The sequence below is a fragment of the Manis javanica genome, chromosome 2, assembly GCF_040802235.1.
Source record: "Manis javanica isolate MJ-LG chromosome 2, MJ_LKY, whole genome shotgun sequence".
NCBI classification, from domain to species: Eukaryota; Metazoa; Chordata; class Mammalia; order Pholidota; family Manidae; genus Manis; species Manis javanica.
This window is the reverse complement of record NC_133157.1, coordinates 59,886,229-59,908,612: the sequence shown is the minus strand read 5'-3', so window position 1 is coordinate 59,908,612 and position 22,384 is coordinate 59,886,229. Positions and strand designations below refer to the sequence as shown.

General features: G+C 35.4%; 1 protein-coding gene across 8 annotated transcripts in view; it reads left to right on the top strand.

Annotated features, from left to right (window-relative positions):
• Nucleotides 1-22,384, top strand: part of KDM4C (lysine demethylase 4C) — a 506,879-nt gene that overhangs the window by 284,034 nt on the left and 200,461 nt on the right. For 7 of the 8 annotated variants that reach the window (XM_073228549.1, XM_073228551.1, XM_073228553.1 and 4 more), the window contains one exon: nt 19,206-19,399. In XM_073228549.1, coding sequence (XP_073084650.1) covers nt 19,206-19,399 — 194 coding nt within the window. Of the gene's footprint in view, nt 1-19,205; nt 19,400-20,134; nt 22,377-22,384 lie in introns of those variants that run through there. The other variant, XM_073228555.1, reaches the window with a different exon arrangement.

Below are 22,384 nucleotides of genomic sequence, written 5' to 3'. Positions count from 1 at the left end.
GTAAGATGCTGTAAAATCACCACTTGTCTTCTCTGTGTTGTACATCCCTCCTTGTGCCCCCCATACACTATACATGCTAATCATAATGCCCCCTTTATTTTTCCCTGCCCTTGTCCCTCCCTTCCCACCCATCCTCCCTAGTCCTTTTCCCTTTGGTAACTGTTAGTCCATTCTTGGGTTCTGTGATTCTGCTGCTGTTTTGTCCCTTCAGTTTTCCTTTGTTCTTATACTCCATGTATGAGTGAAATCATTTGGTACTTGTCTTTCTCCGCCTGGCTTATTTCACTGAGCATAATACCCTCTAGCTCCATCCATGTTGTTGCAAATGGTAGGATCTGTTTTTTTCTTATGGCTGAGTAATATTCCATTGTGTATATATACCACATCTTCTTTATCCATTCATCTACTGATGGACATTTAGGTTGCCTCCATTTCTTGGCTATTGTAAATAGTGCAGCGATAAACATAGGGGTGCATCTGTCTTTTTCAAACTGGAGTGCTGCATTCTTAGGGTAAATTCCTAGAAGTGGAATTCCTGGGTCAAATGGTAAGTCTATTTTGAGCATTTTGAGGAACCTCCATACTGCTTTCCACAATGGTTGAACTAATTTACATTCCCACCAGCCGTGTAGGAGGGTTCCCCTTTCTCCACAACCTCGCCAACATTTGCTGTTGATTTCTTTTCAATGATGGCGATCCTTACTGGTGTGAGGTGATATCTCATTGTGGTTTTAATTTGCATTTCTCTGATGATAAGCGATGTGGAGCATCTTTTCATGTGTCTGTTGGCCATCTGGATTTCTTCTTTAGAGAACTGTCTATTCAGCTCCTCTGCCCATTTTTTAATTGGATTATTTGCTTTTTGTTTGTTGGGGTGCGCGAGCCCTTTATATATTTTGGATGTCAAGCCTTTATCGGATCTGTCATTTACGAATATATTCTCCCATACTGTAGGGTACCTTTTTGTTCTCTTGATGGTGCCCTTTGCTGTACAGAAGCTTTTCAGCTTGATATAGTCCCACTTGTTCATTTTTGCTTTTGTTTTTCTTGCCCAGGGAGATATGTTCATGAAGAAGTCGCTAATGTTTATGTCCAAGAGATTTTTGCCTATGTTTTTTTCTAAGAGTTTTATGGTTTCATGACTAACATTCAGGTCTTTGATCCATTTTGAATTTACTTTTGTGTATGGGGTTAGACAGTGATCCAGTTTCATTCTCTTACATGTAGCTGTCCAGTTTTGCCAGGATCATCTGTTGAAGAAACTGTCATTTCCCTGTTGTATGTCCATGGCTTCTTTATAGAATATTAATTGACCATATATGTTTGGGTTAATGTCTGGAGTCTCTAATCTGTTCCACTGGTCTGTGGCTCTGTTCTTGTGCCAGTACCAAATTGTCTTGATTACTATGGCTTTGTAGTAGAGCTTGAAGTTGGGGAGTGAGATCCCCCCAACTTTATTCTTCCTTCTCAGAATTGCTTTGATTCTTCTGAGTCTTTTGTGGTTCCATATGAATTTCATAACTATTTGCTCCAGTTTGTTGAAGACTGCTGTAGGTATTTTGATAGGGATTGCTTTAGGCAGGATGGCCATTTTTACAATATTAATTCTTCCTATCTATGGGCGTGGGAATGTGTTTCCATTTATTGGTATCATCTTTAATTTCTCTTAGGAGTGTCCTGTAGTTTTCAGGGTATAGATCTTTCACTTCCTTGGTTAGGTTTATTCCTAGGTATTTTATTCTTTTTGATGCAATTGTGAATGTGATTGTTTTCCTGATTTCTCTTTCTGCTAGTTCATCATTAGTATATAAGAAAGCCACAGATTTCTGTGTATTAATTTTGTATCCTGCAACTTTGCTGAGTTTGTATACTAGATCTAGTAGTTTTGGAGTGGATTCTTTAGGGTTTTTTATGTACAATATTATGTCATATACCAACAGGGAGAGTTTAACTTCTTCCTTGCCTATCTGGATGCCTTTTATTTCTTTGTGTTGTCTTACTGCCATGGCTAGGACCTCCAGAATATGTTGAATAAAAGTAGGGAAAGTGGGCATCCTTGTCTTATTCCTGATCTTAGGGGAAAAGCTTTCAGTTTCTCATTGTTAAATATGAAGTTGGCTGTGGGTTTGTCATGTATGGCCTTTATTATGTTGAGGTACTTGTCCTCTATGCCCATTTTGTTGAGAGTTTTTATCATGAATGGATGTTGAATTTTGTTGAATGCTTTTTCAGCATCTGTAAAGATGATCATGTGGTTTCTGTCCTTCTTTTTGTTGATGTGGTGAATGATAATGATGGATTTTCGAATGTTTTACCACCCTTGCATCCCTGGAATAAATCCTACTTGATCAGGATGGATGATCTTCTTGATGTATTTTTTAAATTTGCTTTGCTAGTATTTTGTTGAGTATTTTTGCTTTTATGTTCTTCAGGGATATTGGTCTATAATTTTCTTTTTTTTTTTGGTGTCTTTGCCTGGTTTTGGTATTAAAGTGATGCTGACCTCATAGAATGAGTTTGGAAGTATTCCCTCCTCTTCTACTTTTTGGAAATCTTTAAGGAGGGTGGGTATTAGATCTTCACTAAATGTTTGATAAAATTCAGCAGTTATATCATCCGGATCAGGAGTTTTGGTCTTAGGTGTTTTTTTGATTACCAATTCAATTTAATTGCTGGTAATTGGTCTATTCAGATTTTGTTTCTTTCTGGGTCAGCCTTGGAAAGTTGTATTTTTCTAGAAAGTTGTGCATTTCTTCTAGGTCATCCAGTTTGTTAGCATATAATTTTTCATAGTATTCTCTGATAATTCTTTGTATTTCTATATTGTTCATAGATATATTTTCTTTCTCATTTCTGATTCTGTTTTTGAGTGTAGACTCTCTTTTTTTCTTGATAAGTCTGGCTAAGGGTTTATCTATATTGTTTACTTTCTCAAAGAACCAACTCCTGCTTTCATTGATTCTTTCTACTGTTTTATTCTTCTCAATTTTATTTATTTATTTCTGCTGTAATCTTTATTATGTACCTCCTTCTATGGACTTTGGGCCTCATTTTTTCTTCTTTTTCTAGTTTCATTAATTGTGAGTTTAGACTGTTCCTTTGGGATTGTTCTTCTTTCCTGAGGTAGGTCTGTATTGCAATATACTTCTCTCTTATTATCACCTTTGCTGATGTCCCACAGATTTTGCAGTATTGAACGATTGTTGTCATTTATCTCCATATATTGCTTGATCTCTGTTTTTATTTGGTCATTGATCCATTGATTATTTAGGAGCATGTTATTAAGCCTCCATGTGTTTGTGGGATTTTTTGTTTTCTTTGTGTGTTTTATTTCTAGTTTCATACCTTTGTGGTCTGAGAAGCTGGTTGGTACAATATCAGTCTTTTTGAATTTGCCAAGGCTCTTTTTGTGTTCTAGTATATGATCTATTCTTGAAAATGTTCCACATGTACTTGAGAAGAATGTGTGTTCTGCTGCTTTTGGATGGAGTGTTCCATAGAGGTCTGTTATGCCCATCTGTTCTAATACGTTGTTCAGTGCCTCTGTGTCCTTACTTATTTTCTGTCTGGTTGATCTGTGCTTCAGAGTGAGTGGAGTGTTGAAGTCTCCTAGAATGATGCACTGCATTCTATGTCCCCTTTCAATTGTGTTAATATTTGTTTCACATTTGTAGGTGATCCTGTGTTGGGTGCATATATATTTATAATGGTTATATCCTTTTGTTGGACTGACCCCTTTATCATTATGTAATGTCCTTCTTCGTCTCTTGTAAGTTTCTTTATTTTGAAGTCTATTTTGTCTGATGCAAGTACTGCAATTCCTGGTTTTTCACCCTGCCAGTTGCATGAAATATCTTCTTCCATCCCTTTGCTTTCAGTCTGTGTGTGTCTTTGGATTTGAATTGAGTCTCTTGTAGGTAGTATATAGATGGGTCTTGTCTTTTTATCCATTCAGTGACTCTGTGTCTTTTGATTGGTGCATTGAGAGCATTTACATTTAGTGTGATTATTGAAAGGTATGTACTTATTGCCATTGCAGGCTTTTGGTTCTTGGTTACCAAAGGTTCAAGGGTAATTCCCTTACTGTCTAACAGTCTAATTTAACTCACTTAGTATGCTATTAGAATCACAACCTAAAGGTTCTTGATTTTTTTTCTTCCTTTTTCATCCTTCTCCATTCTTGTTATATATTAGGTATCATATTCTGTACTCTTTGTCTATCCCTTGATTGACTTTGGGGGTAGTTGAGTTGATTTTGCTTCTGCCTTGTATTAATTGTTCTACTTTGCCATGGTTTTATTTCCCCTGGTGACAGCTATTTAGCCTTAGGAATACTTCCATCTATAGCAGTCCCTCAAAAATGCACTGTAGAGATGGTTTGTGGTAGGTAAATTCTCTTATCTTTTGCTTACCTGAAAATTATTTAATCTCTCCTTCAAATTTAAATGATAACCTTTCTGGGTAGAGTATTCTTGGTTGGAGTCCCTTCTGTTTCATTGCATTAAATATATCATGCCACTCCCTTCTGTCCTGTAAAGTTTCTGTTGATATATCTGATGATAGCCTGATGGGTTTTCCTTTGTATGTGATCTTTTTTCACTCTAGCTGCTTTTAAAATTCTGTCCTTATCCTTGATCTTTGCTATTTTAATCATTATGTGTCTTGATGTTGTCTTCCTTGGGTCCCTTGTATTGGGAGATCTGTGCACCTCCATGGCCTGAGAGACTATCTCCTTTCCCAGATTGGGGAAGTTTTCAGTGATTACCTCCTCAAAGACACTTTCTATCCCTTTTCTCTCTCTCTTCTTCTTCTGGTACCCCTATAATGCAAATATTGTTCCATTTGGATTCATCACACAATTCTTTCAATATTCTTTCATTCTTAGAGATCCTTTTTTCTCTCTGTGCCTCAGCTTCTTTGTATTCCTGTTCTCTAATTTCTATCCCATTTACCACCTCTTCTACTAAAGCTGATCTGCTTTTAAATCCATCCATTATATGTTGCATTTCAGATATGTAATTTCTTAATGATTGAATTCCCATCCTAAATTTGTCCCTGAGCTCTTGAGTATTATTTATACCTCTGTGAGCATGTTTATGATTTTTATTTTGAAGTTTCTTTCAGGAAGATTGATGAGTTCAGTTTCATTGGCTATTTTTCTGGGGTTTGTGAGATTTTTGTCTGAACCAGATTCCTTTGATGTTTCATATTTTTATGTGGTGCCCTCTAGTGCCTAGAAGCTCTAATCTCTGGAGCTGCTCAGCTCCTGGAGTGTGGTCGGGGGTCGCAGTGGAGCGGCACTGTTGTCTGGGTGGAGGAAAGAGCTGTTTCCTGCTTTCCGGCTGTAGTGCCTGTCTCCAGTGTCAGAGCCAGTGGGCTGAGCACACAGTTGTAAGCCTCTGTGCTTTGTGTCTGTAGCTGTCATATGCAGGGCCTCCCTCTGGCTGGCCTGACCGCCAGCACAGTGACTGCTGGTTTTTGAGCTGGTGCCGCCAGGCCAGGAGGAAGGCACGGCAGGCTTCATATCACAGTGGGGTGCCTCAGAACTGAGTAGCCAGCCAGTGGGATGGAGTGCCTGAAGCTGCTGCACATTCCCAACCTGTTGAGCAGAGTGCACCCAGCCAACCTTGTCCACCTATCCCTTTTCCCATGCAGCAATCTCTGTGCAAATCTCACCCCTTCAGCAGCCCTCTTGCTGCTAGGAAGCCTCTCATACTGCCTGCCTTTCCTTTGTCCCAGAGCAACCAGATGTGGATCCCTCTTCTCCACAACAGCTGGAATCTCAGTCTCTCAAGTGTTCTACCTATCTTAGCTTTACAACCCCACTTATCTCCAGAGCACTATGCAATGTAAGTTTGTGCTCCAAAGCAGATCTCCAGGGCTGAGTGTTCAGCAGTCCTAGGCTTTTATCCCCTCCCTGTTCTGTTTGTCTTCCTCCCGCCTGTGAGCTGGGGTGGGGGAAGGGCTTGGGTCCTGCCGGATCAAAGCTTTACTAATTTACCCTTTTTCATGAGGTCTGCTTTGTTCTCCACATGTATGCAGTCTGGCGCAGTCTTCTTTCCTGTTGCTCTTTTATGATTAGTTGTATTAACTATTTTTTCATAGTGTATGTGGTTTTGGGAGGAGTTCTGTCTCACCTCTCACACCGCCATCTTGAATCTCCTCTCCTCTTTAATTGGGTCTCTCCAACCCCATGAGGGAATGTTTTGCATTTTGATTAATACATAGAGCTCCTATAGCTTGTATTTATTCACTAGTGAGGATGGAGCATTCCTGTTTTTTTATTTCTTGACCATTGATGGATTGCAATAGGCAGCCACATCTGAGGAAATAAGTAAATCTATAGCCCTGTAATAATTTCTTATTACCCATGTAGATGAATAATATTTACTGTGATTGTTGTGTAAGTTGTACAAATGTGGGGCTTTCTTTGGCACCAGAAATACGGTTGTATGGAATTGTTTTAGAGTGTCTTTACTGTCTGGTAGAACATCAGGCTGACATTGGTTGTGTTTATGATTACTTTCTGGATTCAGTCCAGTTTGGATTTAAATATATTAAGTATATGTGAATATGAGGAAATGTAGGTCATTAAAATTCCATTTCTTGTATAGCCTGTTTTCACATTTGGACTGATTAATGAGTTTCTGTAGAGAAAAATAGAATACATCCCATGGAACAACTTTCTAGATTTTATCAGTGGACTCATTGCCCCCAGGGTAGTGAAGGAATTCTCTGGTCCAGGGCTTGTTAGTGATCCACTGAAACAATGACAATTGTACATTTTATTTGGATTAACCAATTTCTTAAAGAGTGGATGTAGAGTTAGAAATCTGAGTTGTAGTTTGTTGTTGCACATTATTTGCTGGAAAAAAATAGTGTATCTGAATGTTTATGACATGTTTCCTGTTAATGAAGCTGAGTCCCCATGTTTACTTATGAAAAATACTTTGAAATCTTCTAATCAAAGGTTCTACATAATGATCAGGTAATTCAATTGTAAAATAAGTTATGTAAATAGATATGAGGTGGACCATTAGATAATCCAAATATAGTGAGGTCAACATTAAATTTAAATGATCAATTTTGTTTTGTTTCTCATATTAACTAGCAGGACTCTATAGTGTTTTGACAATCATTCAACTAATTCTTATGGTCCATGTACTATGTGTTGGTAAGAGATATACAGTAGTAAGACAGATTTAACTCTGTTCTTACAGAAGGTAGGTTATAGTGTGGGAAACAGATGTTAACTAAGTAAACACAAACGTGATTACAGATTGTTGCTAGTGATCCGAAGGAAAAGAAAAAGGTGTTAGGAAATGAAACACTCTTGGATTGACATAAATATAGAGATCAAGAGTGAAATCCAGTCTTACACCACTCAAGAAAGAGATCCATCTATTTATGGATATTTCCACTCCAAGTATGGTGAGTTAGTCCAAGCAACCTCTGTTTCTCACGCTCACTTCATACTGTACCCACCACCTCTGTCCCAGCAGTGCTTCCTCTGAAGTCAGAAGTAAGGAAATGTATCAGTCAGTCACATATGTGTGTTTATTATAGGGAGGCATACATATATACTACATATATGATATCTATATATAAAATCTGTTTTCTCTGTCTAATGGTAATGCTTTTCCATATCATTAAATATTTTCCCGTAAGTTATACCATGAGTTTTTAAAGAATACTCTAATGTGTCTAGAAATTATCATTTCTGTTTTTGAGATTTGATAAACACTGCTGAGATGAACATTCTTAAACATAAGTGGTACATTAATTGCGAAGTATTTTCTTGGATAAGTTCCCAGTTATTGTTTCTAGATTATTCATATTTTAAAAGATTATTATATAATTAAAAGCTTTGTTATGTGCTGCCAAATTATTGTCATGATTTATTCTTAACATGTCATGGATTGGTTTGATGTGGCTTGATTTTGTTGTGATTCTGAAGTCAAGCAGCTAATAGTAACAGTCATGGAAGTTAGTTCTGCATGTTGGATCCCTGTTGGCCTTAAATGGATTTAAATCCTGTTCTTCCCATCTTGATTTCTTAGAATAATAACTGGTCTTGTTACAAGAAATATTTTTCCGTATACTTTTCTGTTGATGGTGTTCTAAATCTGGCAAGAGAGAAATTGAAGAAACACTTAAAATCCATTGTGCATTTTGCTATCTTTTCTTCTCATTCATGTTAAATCTATCTATCTTTTTTCTGCTATAGAAATCATTTCACAAAAATAATTACAGAATAGATAATAGCAGTGTGAGGCATATTCTCTCACTTGAGTCGTGTCCCAGGTTTTGCCAGGTAAAATTAATCTGAGATGGTGAAGTATTTACTAAAGTGCTGCTGTGTGGTTTTCTAAGAAAGTGTCCTTGAACAAATATGTGTTTTCAATTAATTTTAAAATTAAAAAATTTATTTCCAAGAAAATAATTTTCCTTTTTTATTTAGTGTTAAATTTCTGACCATACTGTTAACATTAGAAAGCCTGAAATAAATTATCCTTCTTCCTTAATTTTTTGGTCTGGTTAGCTTTCATCAAGTTATTCTCTGTTTTGGAAGTAGTACTGGAGATTTTTTAGGTGACAAGAGACTTGTGATCAGAGTTCATTGAGTATGGGATGGTGCTTATGGCATGGCTGTTAAAAAAAATAAAGGTTTCATTTTTCCTGAAACTCATATTCAAAATTCACTATGATGTATAGGATTAAAAAAAGTATGGTAACGTAGAATTATTTGAAAGCTCTTAGCAGTTATTTTTTGTTTCTACCCTTCTCTCCAGAGCCTCCATTTTCAGGATTGTGTTATGCATACATGGCCATTTAATTACTATTTTTCCTCATTTACTGCTTCCTTCCTCCCTTTATAAAAATAGTCTTTTGTTATTAATATTTTCTTACACTGATGTTAGTGTTTGAATAGTGCAAAAAAGAAGAGAGTTAGAAGGTGCTGCCTTCATGTCTGATCGCACAGAGGTGGAGAACAGGTGACCGTCTTCCATATCATCAGGTGGTTGTGAACTTCGCTAGCATTCTGCTGTGGAACAGGGGAGCCAGCTAGTTCTGTGTTAGCACCTTACGTTACTCAGTGTGGTTCTGTGTACTCAATGGTTGCTCAATACATGGACAATGGGGAATCCTAGGTAAGCTGCTGGGGAGGATACTCAATCTTGAATCACTTGAACCTTTTTTTCCCATTTTCTATATTTGTGACATCTTGCATCATTTAGCATTTTTGTGCCCCAGTTTCTCATCTATGAATCATGATGATTGGAACAGGTGATTGACTTCCTAAAGTTCATTCTGGGTACAGGATGAACTTCTAATTGTGTCCACTTAGTCATTTAGACAGACGTACCTGGAAGACTCTCAAAAGTGGAAGTCAATATCTGAGCATCATAGAAGCATATATGTTGTATACTTCCATGCCATTTCTGTTGGCTCCCATATGTCATCTTACAAACTCTTATGAGCAAATATTTATATTCATGAAACACTTAGGTCCCTAAGAGTCTGCAGAGCCCTGTTATTATCTGATCTTACCCAAACTTATGGTCCATAAGAAGTGTGAAATGCAGTGCATGAATTCAGAACAAAATAACTTCATATATCCTTCTATACTAAAGAGCTCAATTTCATGCCGTATTTTCCATTGCACAGCAGGAATGGATTGTTTAATATCTGTAACTCTGAACTCCACAACCTTTCTATCAATATTCAGATAAGTGTTGAGAAACAGAAATTCTAAAAATAATTTTTACAGAATCTTTTGGAGACCCCTGGAGCAAGCTATTTGAATCCATTTCCCTTCTTTTTGCATACTTTCTATGTCTGTTTAAACAGTGTTCCCATGGGTCAGAAAGATAGAGTTTCTAGTCCCATACCTTAAATTGATTTATAATTGTCTTACTCTATAAGAAAGATATATCCTGGCATGGTGAAGCCTGAAAATATTAAGAAGAAATAATCTGAACCTATTAGAAGCAGGGAAAGCAGAGGAAATATTTTTTGGAAAATTGTTAGCTAAATTGGATAAACTCTGTCAACATAGCATGATATCATGCATAAAAAGCAAAAATAATGAGATCCAGACATTTGTTCTAAACTACAATTTGAATTTGGCTTTGGGTCATAGACAAAGAAGTTTGATATGGAAAAATATGGCCCACATTTCAATTAAGAACCATTTAAAGTATACTGAATTTGGTTTGGTTTTGGAATTTTCACAGTGGAGTGGGTAAGAGTAAAGAAATTGTTCTAGATTTGAATCTGGCAAAGGAAGTATTACTAGCTATGTGACCTGGGGAAAATTAACTTAAATTTTCTGAGCCTCTGTTACCTCATATGTTTAAAAAAGATTATTTATTAAAAAATATTTTTCAAAGCCTCTTAATCCTCTAGGGGCCTAGAATGCACTTCTCAGTAAGACAACGCAGTGTGTATTTTCATGGTTTAAAATAAAGAGGAAGGAGAAGGCCACATATGGCAAAAGTATCTGAAACAATTCTAAATAATGATTCATTAAAATTAAGAATAAGAAATTTGGTTCTGATATCATACTTCTTTACTATGACTGTAAAATACCTTTTGACCTTCAGGAAACTTTTAAGGCTACCCTCTTCTTTATGTCTATGAGAACAGAACATTCAGGAATTTTCCCTGGGTGTGTATTCTGGGACCCCCAGATCCTTCAAATGTATTGTGAACCTTGACAAAAATCAGGGTTCTTGAGTTTTGTAGACTGGTCTAGGGAAACCAAGGGATGTTTAGGCCTTCTGCAGACCTTGCTTCATTAATGGATATAAGGACAAAGGAAATGGCCTTTGTACTCTTTATATACTGACTTTGTTGATTAATATTGATTTGAGAATTGAATTTTTTCCCCTCTGCCCAGTCATTGTAAACATAATTATATAGTTTACTTTTCATGTACTCTGGTAAAACAGCTTTGACTGATACCATATGAAATTTAATCCTGGAAACCAAAGTGCTGTTCAAATATTATTTTTCAGCTTAATTAGATCTAAATATTTAAAAATTCTGTTTCCTGTATTAAAATAATTCTTTTAAATTGTTACAATAATTACAATAATTTTCTCCCAGAATTATTCATGTGAGAGAGTACATGTGCAAATGAGTAATGATTGAATAAGTACATAGATGAAATTAATCCCTTTTGTGATTGATGGTACATATGACCAAGCAGTGAAGGTCCATTTGGGTGTACAGTGATGGTGTCTAGTTTGTTTCAGAGATAGAAACTGGAAGGAAATGGGGCATTTTCTGTTTTCCTGTTAGTTTCTTGCAAATTTTTTAGCTTTTGGTTAACTATTTTGAAGAATCACATGGCTCTACCATCTTAGAAAAGCAATTCTGTAAAATATAAGTATTTGAGTACAGATTGAAATTTTAAAAAATTTCTTTGCATTACAACTGCATTTTAAGTTTACATCAGTGTTTTGAGGACAGAAAAGGGCTAGAGAGATCATGTAATCACATTTACAGGTCAGTTGATCAGGTACATTTACATACTTTTTGATTTTGAACTCCTATGAGAAAGCTAGGATAGCAGTTTATGTGAGGAAGCCTACTCAGTTTTACCCAACTAATAAGTAGAAGAGCTGTAGTCAGTCCAAGGTTTAGCAAGCAAAGCAATGTGGTTACTGCTTATTAATCATATTAAACATGGCCATATTCATTAATCTGGTGGAATAACCACCAGTATGGATTTTTTAATATATGACTTCTTTAGCTCAGCATAATGTATATTATATTCATCTACGTTCATCACACTGATTCTGATTTTCCCTTTTTGTAATGTACTTAGTTTTGAGCCAGCTAAGCAATACTGGTCTGTCGGAGTACTCCAAAGAGGGTGAAATTTTGTTTGGATATTTATCTGGTAATTTTATGATAAAAGGATGAATGGGCTACAGAAGTAGAATTTTCTACTCACCTTTTGGGATTTATTTAGAGGAATTTCAATATGCACAGATCCCTTTTCATTTTTTACAGCTAATCAGCACATTAAATACTTTTATTCATTATTCATGTTTGGTGAAGCTCCTTCAGCAATTTTTGTAGTATCACATTAGGTTAGGTACTTTAACAAATAGAAGAATATCCTGTCAGTAGAAGCTGGCTTCACTAACTGCATAATTCATTTATTTTCTAAAATTGTTTTTATATAATGTCTCTTAACAACTATTTAAATTAGGCCATGTTTCTTCTAAAATAATTGATTAAATTACATAAAAATTGAGTGTCTTTTCCATTCGAATGTAATGCCAGAAAACATTGATCATAAGTACTAGTTTATAAATTTGAGTGCATATTGCAAGATATCTCTCCTCATTCATATTTTCAATGAGAAATAACTAGGCATAAGTGTAGCAGAAAAAGTTTTGTGGTTTCTGGAATTCTATAAATTTAATGAGTTAACAGCATGGTGATTTCCCAGAAAGCTGGGCCTTTCTCTCCTGTAAGTTTGGTATGAGTCAGTGGAAACTTACTCTGTTTATATTGGCCAGATGGGTGTTAATAGATATGAGATGAGATGAAAACCAACATTCACAAGTACTGGTGGATTACTAGTAACATGGTTTGTTTCAGTGCTAACAAGTTTACCAGCAGGTTGTTCTTTGCATATGTAGAAAAAGAATGTTTACTGGTTGGTTGTGACTAATTTGAGAAGGAATAAAAGGGTTTAAGACTAGGAAGGAATGCAAGAGATTCATATGTGGTAAATATAGTTCAGTTGGTCAAAAATCTGATTAAGAAGGACTCATCATAACCTTGTCAATTTAATACCCATGTTCTGTAGTTAAGATTACTCTTGGTGCTATATCCCTAGCATTGTCTAAACATTTTTTTCAGTGAAATATCTGAACTTAACAAGCACTAAATTATCTGTTACTATAAAAAGTAGTATTTTGATTTAGAATAAAATCATGTATTTCAGGCATTGTTACTGATTTTGGGCCTCAATATTTATCACTATCAGTTACGTTCTTGTTAATACGAGGTTACTATACTGAATACTAGTAGTTTGTCTCTGTTACTACTTAATGTAGAAATAATGAATAATTTTGCCTAATTATGTTAATAACAGTCTTCTTAATTCTTATTGTCAGAGCTAAAGAAAGTGGGTTGTTAGAAAACAGTGAAATGGAAAATCTCTCTTCCCTTTGTTCTTTATGCTGTACTATCTTTGAAAGGGCAACTTGTACCATACAAACTGTAGGGCTCTCTAAGTTGATTCCATTGAATGTTTGGCATTTTTATAATTTTTATACATTTTGATATTTTCACAGTTTATATATTTGGAGATGTAAAACATTTTTGCTGTGTGTTGGATAGGAAATTTCTGCTTCTTACTTTATTTCTATTCTGATTTAGCTATTTGTGACTTGAAGGTAATTAACTGATAACCTTCAAGAGCAATCATTTTTGTGGGGGAGATGGGCTAGATTTTGATAAAAACAGGGTGTTAAAAACCAACTTTTCCAGTTATTGATGGTAATTTCTAAAAGAAATAGGAATTAATATGTTGCTGGCATTTTTTAAATGAGTCATTTTTATTGTTAAATGAAATTACAATAATTATTACAGAAAGCAGTATCTTAGAGTATTCTTAGGTTTAGAGACACACTAAATACTCATGCATCAGTAGAAGACATATGTGCTTCATCTGGACACATAAAATCTTTGAAACAACTTTGCCATTATTGGCTCCTCCCTCTTTTTGATTGACCTAATTAAGTAAAACTGATTCATCCTATGTATTGCACCCTTTTTACAATTGTTAGAAAATTAATGATCTATAAGAAAGATAGTAACTATCTTAACATTTTAAATGCTTTTTATCCTCCCTGGGCTATAGTATACTGTGGTATACATCTGTTGGAATTTTATATGTACAAAAGAACATTTCTACCTATATGTACAGAAAGTTACTCTTTATTCCTGTGAATCAAGTAGATATTATCTCATATCTTTCAAAATTACATATATGGAGCCATCTAACACCGAACTCTTATACTGAAAAGACCCTACCCCCTCCACTTTTGGATACAGTGAAGATGGCAGATGAATTAAACTCCCACCCCAATCATATCCTGCCTTACAGTGGCACCTAGCAGGATTATTTATGTTGTGGCATTTCCTTTCATAATGCTTGACTTTGTACTGGTCCTTAAGTGGGAAGCCAGGGGATTCAGTGTGATCACAGTTTCTGACCAGTGTGGAGCTCTATGTGCACTGCCCCGCTTCCCCCACCGGGACAGTGGCTCAGTCCTGTCATACTATCCCTCAATCCCCGACAAATCCATGATTGCTCTTAATTCTTCAAAACCAGTGTGCACCTCTCCTTTACTCCTCTATGTTAGCCATGGTAGCCCGATTCTTATTTGCTCAGTTGATTCAACTTATACAATAAGGCAAAATTTAAGAACACTAGGAACCCTTATATTCTTGTCAGATTGGTATATATAGCTATTTGTATAAAGCTTATCCTATTTTTTTTAAAACAGGCACTTATATAACATTTATGACAGTCTAAACATTTTACAAATACAAAAAGTTCAATCCTTATATCATCCCCCTAAGGTAGTTGCCATTGTTATGGCCAGTTTTGCAGATGAGAAAAATGAGGCATGGAGAGGTTCAATAATTTGATGAAGGTTATACAGCTAGTCAGTGGTGACATTGGGGTTTGAGTCCAGCTTTTTAAGTATCATACTGTGCTGCATCATGGGTCTTATAGCGCCTCAACAAATTGATATCATTGTCTTTTTCTCATTTTCCAAGGTGTTATAATCTGAAATAGACTGTTAAAGGAATGATCTATCATATTTAAAGGAATAATTTACATATTGTCTTTTATAACATTGATTAGATAGTAATTTTTGATGGGTCTACATTGTTTAGAAAAATTTAACATGACTGTGCTTTTGCATTTAGTTACTGTATCTAATGTAAAACATACAACAGCATTTTTCTACACCCCTAGTATATCAGTTTGTTAATGCTGCTGTAACTGCCTGAGTAGGTCCTGTTGGCTCAGTCCTCTTATTGCAGCTTTGCTCTTGGAGTTATTTTTTTTCTTCATTTCGAACAGTCTTTGCTCCTTTCCTTCCAGGCTGGCAGCATTTCCGCTGGTAAAAAATTTTCAAAAATTTTGTTGCCTCTGTGCAATTCATGGGTGTCCAAGCCATCAGACAAGAAGTTCCTCTGCATTCTTTTCCTGGGTAACCACAATTCCTGGCTTCTGCTGAGATGGTTGATTTGATCCATCGATCACATGCCTGATCTCCTTAGCAAATATTTGTCCAGCCAAACCATTGGCCAGGTCTCCAGAGCATGCTATGTGCATAGGCTAAAAAATTCCCAGACTGGTTCCTTTGGTGTAGCAGTTCTTTCATCATTTTATTTCTTTCCTCTTCTAGCTTATGATAAACCACAAAGAGAACAAAGCTGCACTTTTACGTATCCAAGTTCATCACTTACAGGTTTTACCATCCACCTGACAAAAAACAGTTGTGTTACTTCATCACCTTTCTTCCAGGGTGTGATACTACCATACTCTTCATTCCTTCTGGACCCACCAGAAGCACCCTTAACAAAGGTCATTTGTGGCAACAGTATGTTCCTGACTATATTATTCATGACAATAGAAGCTTTCATTATTCTTCTCTTCAAAGTCACTTCCACACTTTTAGATGTTTGTTACAGCAGTACCTCACTTCTCAGTACCAAAATTTGTTTTCCAAGGCTGTATATTAGTGTCCTAAGACTGCTTATAACAAAGCATCACAAACTGGGTGGCTTAAAGCAACAGAAATTTATTGTCTCACAGTTCTGGCTATTAGACTCCCCAGATCAAGGTGCTAGCAGGTCTGTCTTCCCTTTGAGATCCTTTCTTGCCTCTTCCTCGTGGAAGTTAATCCTTGGTAATCTTTGCCTTATAGATAAATTACTCCAGTCTGTTCCTCCATCTTCACGTGGCCTTCTCCCCTGTGTGTTTGTTTCTCTTCTTTTCTGAAGGACACCAGTCCTATTGGATTTAGGGTCCATCTTACTCCAGTATGACCTTAAGTAATTACTTCTGCTATAACCCTGTTTTCAAATAAGGTCACATTCTAATGTATTGGGGGCAAGCACTTCAACATGCCTTTCGATGGGGATGTAATTCAACCCATAACACCAAAATAACAACTCTAACAGCCACGTGAAGTGGCTGCTAGGTTTGTCTTATTTTAAGGTATTCTTTCTTTATTTGCTGTCTAATTATCATTTGTTATAGATAGACTGAAAGGCACAGTCATTTCGTACACTTTTGCATGTCTTCAAAGCCTTCTTCATCCGTTTGCACATAAAAGCATTTTTTTTCATAATTAGCCATCCTGTATGTCACAAATATGTTAAAGTAACACCTCAGTTTGGGTGTTTTAAGTATTAATTTCTTATTTTATCAATCCTATATTGTGGTTATAAATGAACTTTCAAATTTTACAATTCAAATGACTTAGTATTTTGTTTTAGAAAGTTGCTGATTTTTAAGCATTTTCATCTTTAAATTAGATTGTTGGTTTTCAGTGTAAATAATGGATAGTATGAATTTGGCTTCCTGGAAGACAGGAACAAATAATCACACCATGAACAGATAATCATGATTCTGTGTAATAAGTCTTAGGATAGTGAAATAGGGAAGAATTGAATGCATACAGACTGCTGATAATTCTCTTTAAATTTGGACTTAGCATTTTAAACTACTTAAAAATAGTATTAAGAATAGCCATTCTTCACATTATTTTCATATCAAAAAGTTTGAAAAGTATTACCTATTGTTGGTTATTGCTCTTTGTACCAATATATGTTTCTTTATTTCTAAATGGGACTGTTAACATTTTTCTTTCCTACTAAGAAAGTTATATAATGTGTTCTCTAAATGATCTTTCTCATTTAATCTTCATAGGGGTTTGGAGGAGTGTATTATTTCTCAGTATTAACAAGAGCAGATTTCTGTATGCTGCTGAAGTTTGCTGTTTTTGACTCTGAGTCTAATACTGTTCCCTGAATTATTTTGGGCATGTTATGACTCTTTATTTCTGAATATGTAAAATTAAAGATAACAGTTAGTTGAGTGGTAGGCATTGTTCCATGTTTACAACATACTCGGAGAGGGGAATGAGAAATGAAAATATATAAGACAGAATTCTCCCATGCCAAAGAAACTTAGTGTCTATATTGTCCACTCCTTTATTTTTCTTCATGAAGCAAATATTAATAACACTATAAGAAAATAAGAGTTTCTGCTGGTGAGTCTAAACTTCTATTTCTCCCTGTAGTGAAAAGATTGCATCTTAAACCAGAATATCTTTAAATTTTTCAGGATCATTTTCCATATTCCTAAGCCCAGATAGTTGTAGCAAAATGACTTAGAACTCTCTGTATACCCAACTAATAATAGAAAGCAGTGGTGTAGATAAATACTTCTGTATTCAAAGAACAATTGGTACTGTTTGCATTGGTGTTTAGGATGAATTTTAGGGATAGCAGAATAGTGAGCAAGAAGGCACCATGGCAGGATTAAAAGTACTGAGGTAAGGAAGCATATGGTACATTTGGGCTCTGGTGACTATGCTCTTTGGGTTAAAGAGGAATATTCATGTTGACATGCAGGGGTGAGAGAAACTTCGGAAGCATATGGTACATTTGGGTTCTGGTGACTATGCTCTTTGGGTTAAAGAGGAATATTCATGTTGACTTGCAGTGGGAGAGAAACCTCGGAGTTAAATCTTAGCGTTTTTGAATGCTGAACTCAAGAATTTAGACTCTATTCTAAAGGCAGAGAAGTGTGCTTATACCTTATTGAACTCAGAAATGAAAGAGTGTAAGATATTTGAGGGAGATTAAAGTGACAGCTGCAAAGATGAATTGGTGCTGGGAGGGACTGCAGGCAGGGAAATCAGTTAGCTTTTTTGGGGTAGGACATTGACAGGGCTAGCACCTTACAGTGAAGCTGGATGGATGCTGGTAGAAGGAATTGATGCAGAAGACATTTTAGAGGAAGAACTAATGGTAGATAATGGCAGGCTGGATTTCTAGGGGGGTAGAAGGGATTAGAAAATGTTGACTGAATGTAGGGGAATAGAATTGTGGTTTTATTGATAATAGAATTTTTGTTTAGAGTTGAAGAAGTTGGTTTTAGGCATGTTGAGTGTAAAAAAGTGTTTGCTGAGCTTTCAAATGGTAATACCTGTCAAGATTTGAACTCCATGGAGGGACATTTCAGGCTGGAGATTATTAAAGCTTTGCCCTAATTTTCATGGAGATGATAATTGTATTACCAAAGTATTGAGAGGCTTACTGTTTGAAGGCTGTTGTTGTGTTGACCAGTCTGCCATTATAAAGGCATATATTAGTTACATCTTTGAGACTGCTTCTTTACCACTATTTGAATGATAATCTGCCTTATTACATAGAATATTGGCCTAGACACAGTTTAACCTGTGTGAGGTCTTCCAAGGAAACTTGTTTTATAAGCTATGACTGGTAAATATATACTCATAAGAATCAAAGTCCTAGTGGATTCAGAATGATCTTTTCCTTAAACTTCCCACCTTACTAGTGGGTATGTTTGTAGTGGTGATGGTGGGTGTTTCACATGATATGCTGTAGCAGAGACTGTTCACTTGCTTCAATTATTGGTTAATTTGTGAGAGTATGTGTGTTAATAAACATAAATGTGATTAAAATAGATCTTGGGGAAAATTTCCTTCAACCTATTGGTTAAATTATTCTAATTACATATTCATTGGCTACTTTTGTTCTTTAACCTAGGTTTTCAGCTTTACAGACTTCCCAGCATTTGGCTCACAGACACGTCCATGTGATGGAGTGTGATCCTTCTGTTTCAGGAAATGCTTTCGAAGTGTGTTTTTCCTTCCAGTTGTTTGCCTGATAAACTCTACAGTGCATTCTAACATTTTATTTTACCATTTATAATGTGAATATATAGGTTGATAGCTTCATTCAGAAGAAATCAAATTTATCACACACTGAATGTTTGAAAATGTAGAACATTATCTTCAGTTATGTAGTGAGTATTCAAGGATGGTACATTCAAAATAGGACTCTGTGACTGCATGGAGCTAGTGAAGTGTTTAATGTGCTCCAACCCCATTGTGTTTCAGTGCACCTGCAGGAGAGACATGGTGAAAATTTCAATGGATATCTTTGTGAGGAAATTTCAACCAGACAGATACCAGCTTTGGAAGCAAGGAAAGGATATATACACTATTGATCACACAAAGCCTACTCCAGAATCTACCCCTGAAGTAAAAGCATGGCTGCAGAGGAGAAGGAAAGTAAGAAAAGCATCCAGGAGGTAATGATCCTTTCCCAACCCCATCCGATTTATGCTTCCTCTGTTAAAATGGGTCATTGACTGTGAAATTCTCAAAAAGACTATTTTCATTTGCTTTTTTCTTGTTTATTCTACGTTCACTTAATATGCTACCGAAAATTTGAGGGAAAGTGATTTTAGTTCTTGAGAAGTGTAATAAATAAATAGAATTTAGGAAGGGATACACATTGTCTTTGAGAGTATTCCTGAAGTTGCTATATGTGGCAGATAGAACAAAGGGGTCTAGAACCTCTTAGACTCCTTATGGTAATGAATTTGAGGTTGCATTTTTACTCTCTGTTCATCTCCATATTTCTGTCAACTTCAAAACTTGATTTCCAACTGTTTTGTTTTGCTACTGATTTTCTTTCTGACTTTGGTAGTTTTCTTCTTCATTTGTCAGACATCTAAGATACTACTTTTCTCATCAGGGTGCCTGTATTTTGCTGCATTTATACACTTGGTTTTATTCTTTATAAGCTGTAAAGCAGAGCATGTGCTGGTTATCCCGATTAACTTATCCTACATTTCGTTTTTGTGACCAGGGCCATTTCAAAAGCTTTTAGGCCTATTGTGGGCATTTCACTGTTTTAAAACCCATTGAATTGGGTGTGGGTTATATTGCTCAGGTCCTCAGGCAACCTTCTTAGGCTCTTATATTTTCCAGGTTTATATTACATTCTTACTCTCCAATATTACTCATTGTTTTTCTTTCAGATTGTAAAAGTAATATTTGGGCATTGGAGAAAATTTGTAAAATAAGGAAAAGAATAATGAAGGAATCCCAAATCACCCATAACCTCACACTCCAGAGATAACCAGTGTTAACATTTTGTATATATCCTTTACATATATATTTATTACATGTTATATATTATATACCTTTCCAAAATTGGGGCCATGCTCTATTAACAATTTGATTATCAGTTTTGTGAGTGTTTTTTCATGTAATTGAGTAATTTGCTATAGCGTAATTTTTAATGCCTGCATGTATTTAACTTATCTCCTGTATTTGGACCTGTAGCTTGTTTTCAGTTTTTTACTATTAACTGAATAACACTAATTTTCAGTCTTTGCTCACACTCTTGATGCTTATTTTCTTATGCTCTTTCTTTCCCCTGACATATATTTTCTGCTATTTTAGAATGGTAGTGAGTGGAGGAGCCTTAAACATGGATCAAACTTTCACATTCTATAACAGATATACCTGAAGCACAAAATTAGTTAATAGCTGAACTAAAACTCACTGTTCTTATTTCACCGTGTAGTTTACAGTAGTGATTTGCAAACTATCAGTTTTTAAATCTGTTTAGTATGGTTAGGAACAACATTTTAAAATTAAGAAATAGAATAAAAGGTATCATAACCCTTCACATGTAGTAAAGGTAAGTATTAATTCATGGCATGTGTGAGCATGTGTGTGTCTCGTGTCACTACTTAAAATACATCTTACTATGGGTTGCATTCCGCAAAGTTTGGGAAACACTTTAGAGAGTTAATGCCAGTAGAGCTAACTGTAGGAGGAGGCAATAGTTAAGCTTGAGTTCTGAAGAAACACCAGTAGACCATCTTAAGAATTGTTCTTTAATGGACAGAAAACACAGTACAGTAATTAAGTGTATGATCTGGTCTCCTAGTTACTAACCACAGTGGTCATTTGGGTTGATGGAGAACGTAGATCTATGGTTCTGAACAAGAAGATTTAAAGTGCCTTTCAGTAGGTTTCAAATAATCAATGGACTTCACTCACCCTGTTAGAAAGTTTCATGTTAAGGGGCTTGTTGATTATGCTGTCTTGTGTCTCAGTCATAGAGTTGCTGACTCCCTTAATAAACTATCTAGAAAATCTAATGAAGGGAATGATTCATTGAAATCTTAAAGAGATATTAGCCATCTTATTTCACATGGGCTGTGCTGTTCATAATGTGAAGATGTTCTGCAGTTTTTACATTGGCCAGTGCATGATTCTCAACAAAAGTGATAATGGTGCTGATGTTACCTGTACGTTATTGCTAACAGCAAGGCGAAGCTAAGTTAGATAGGTTATCACTGGTTGCTCCTCCCTGATCTCAGATCTCTGCTCTACCTGACTTCGTATGGTACTTACTGTTGTGTTTTATTGCATTTATATGTATGTGTGTGAGTTTGGACAATGAAATGCCTGTTGCTTTGATTTCAGTTTTAATTTTTCTTGAATGAAAATATTAGGAATGTTGTATCTTATACAAAAGGCATCTATGACAAAGCTATTAAGTGACTGCTCGAAAATACTGAGGAAAAAAGTAAAAGTGGTCTCCACTCTGAAAACAATAAGTTGATATAAAATGTTAAATCCATACAGTTAGCCTTCCTCTTCTCTTAATTCCTTTAGCTATTAATGATTTGGCATTTAATTTTAATGATTTTCATGCATATTTCAGAATTTTATGAAAGGAAAGTGTGGTCACTAGTTCACCTTAGAATGTAAAAGATCCACTCAGATTTTAACAGGATCTCCTCATTTCCTTTTCCTTTCTTTATTATCTAAAAATATATTTGCTTTATTGATTTGATTCTCTCCCATGCCATAATTTTTCATTTTATTTTCATTTTTTATTCTATATTTATTTTCCCCCATGCCATAATTTTTCAGTTTTTCATTTTTTATTTTATTCTGTATATATTTTCATTTTATTGTTTTCAGATTTCTTTTAATATTGTTATAACATTTTAGCAATAGCATTTTCCCCACTAATGTTTAATAATCAATTATTCGTAATTGTTTTAATTTTAATTTTTAGTAAAATTGTAACTAAAACTGTTGTTAGATTTCAATTTCCGATTTAATGTATTATGAAGATTATCTCTGCATAATGATTCAAAAACTGTGAGTTTTTTCTTTTACTTGGTTAAGTGAAAATAACATTTGTATTGGTATGTGTTTTATCCTGTCCATGGCAAGCATTCTACTCTGACCAGAGCTCTTCC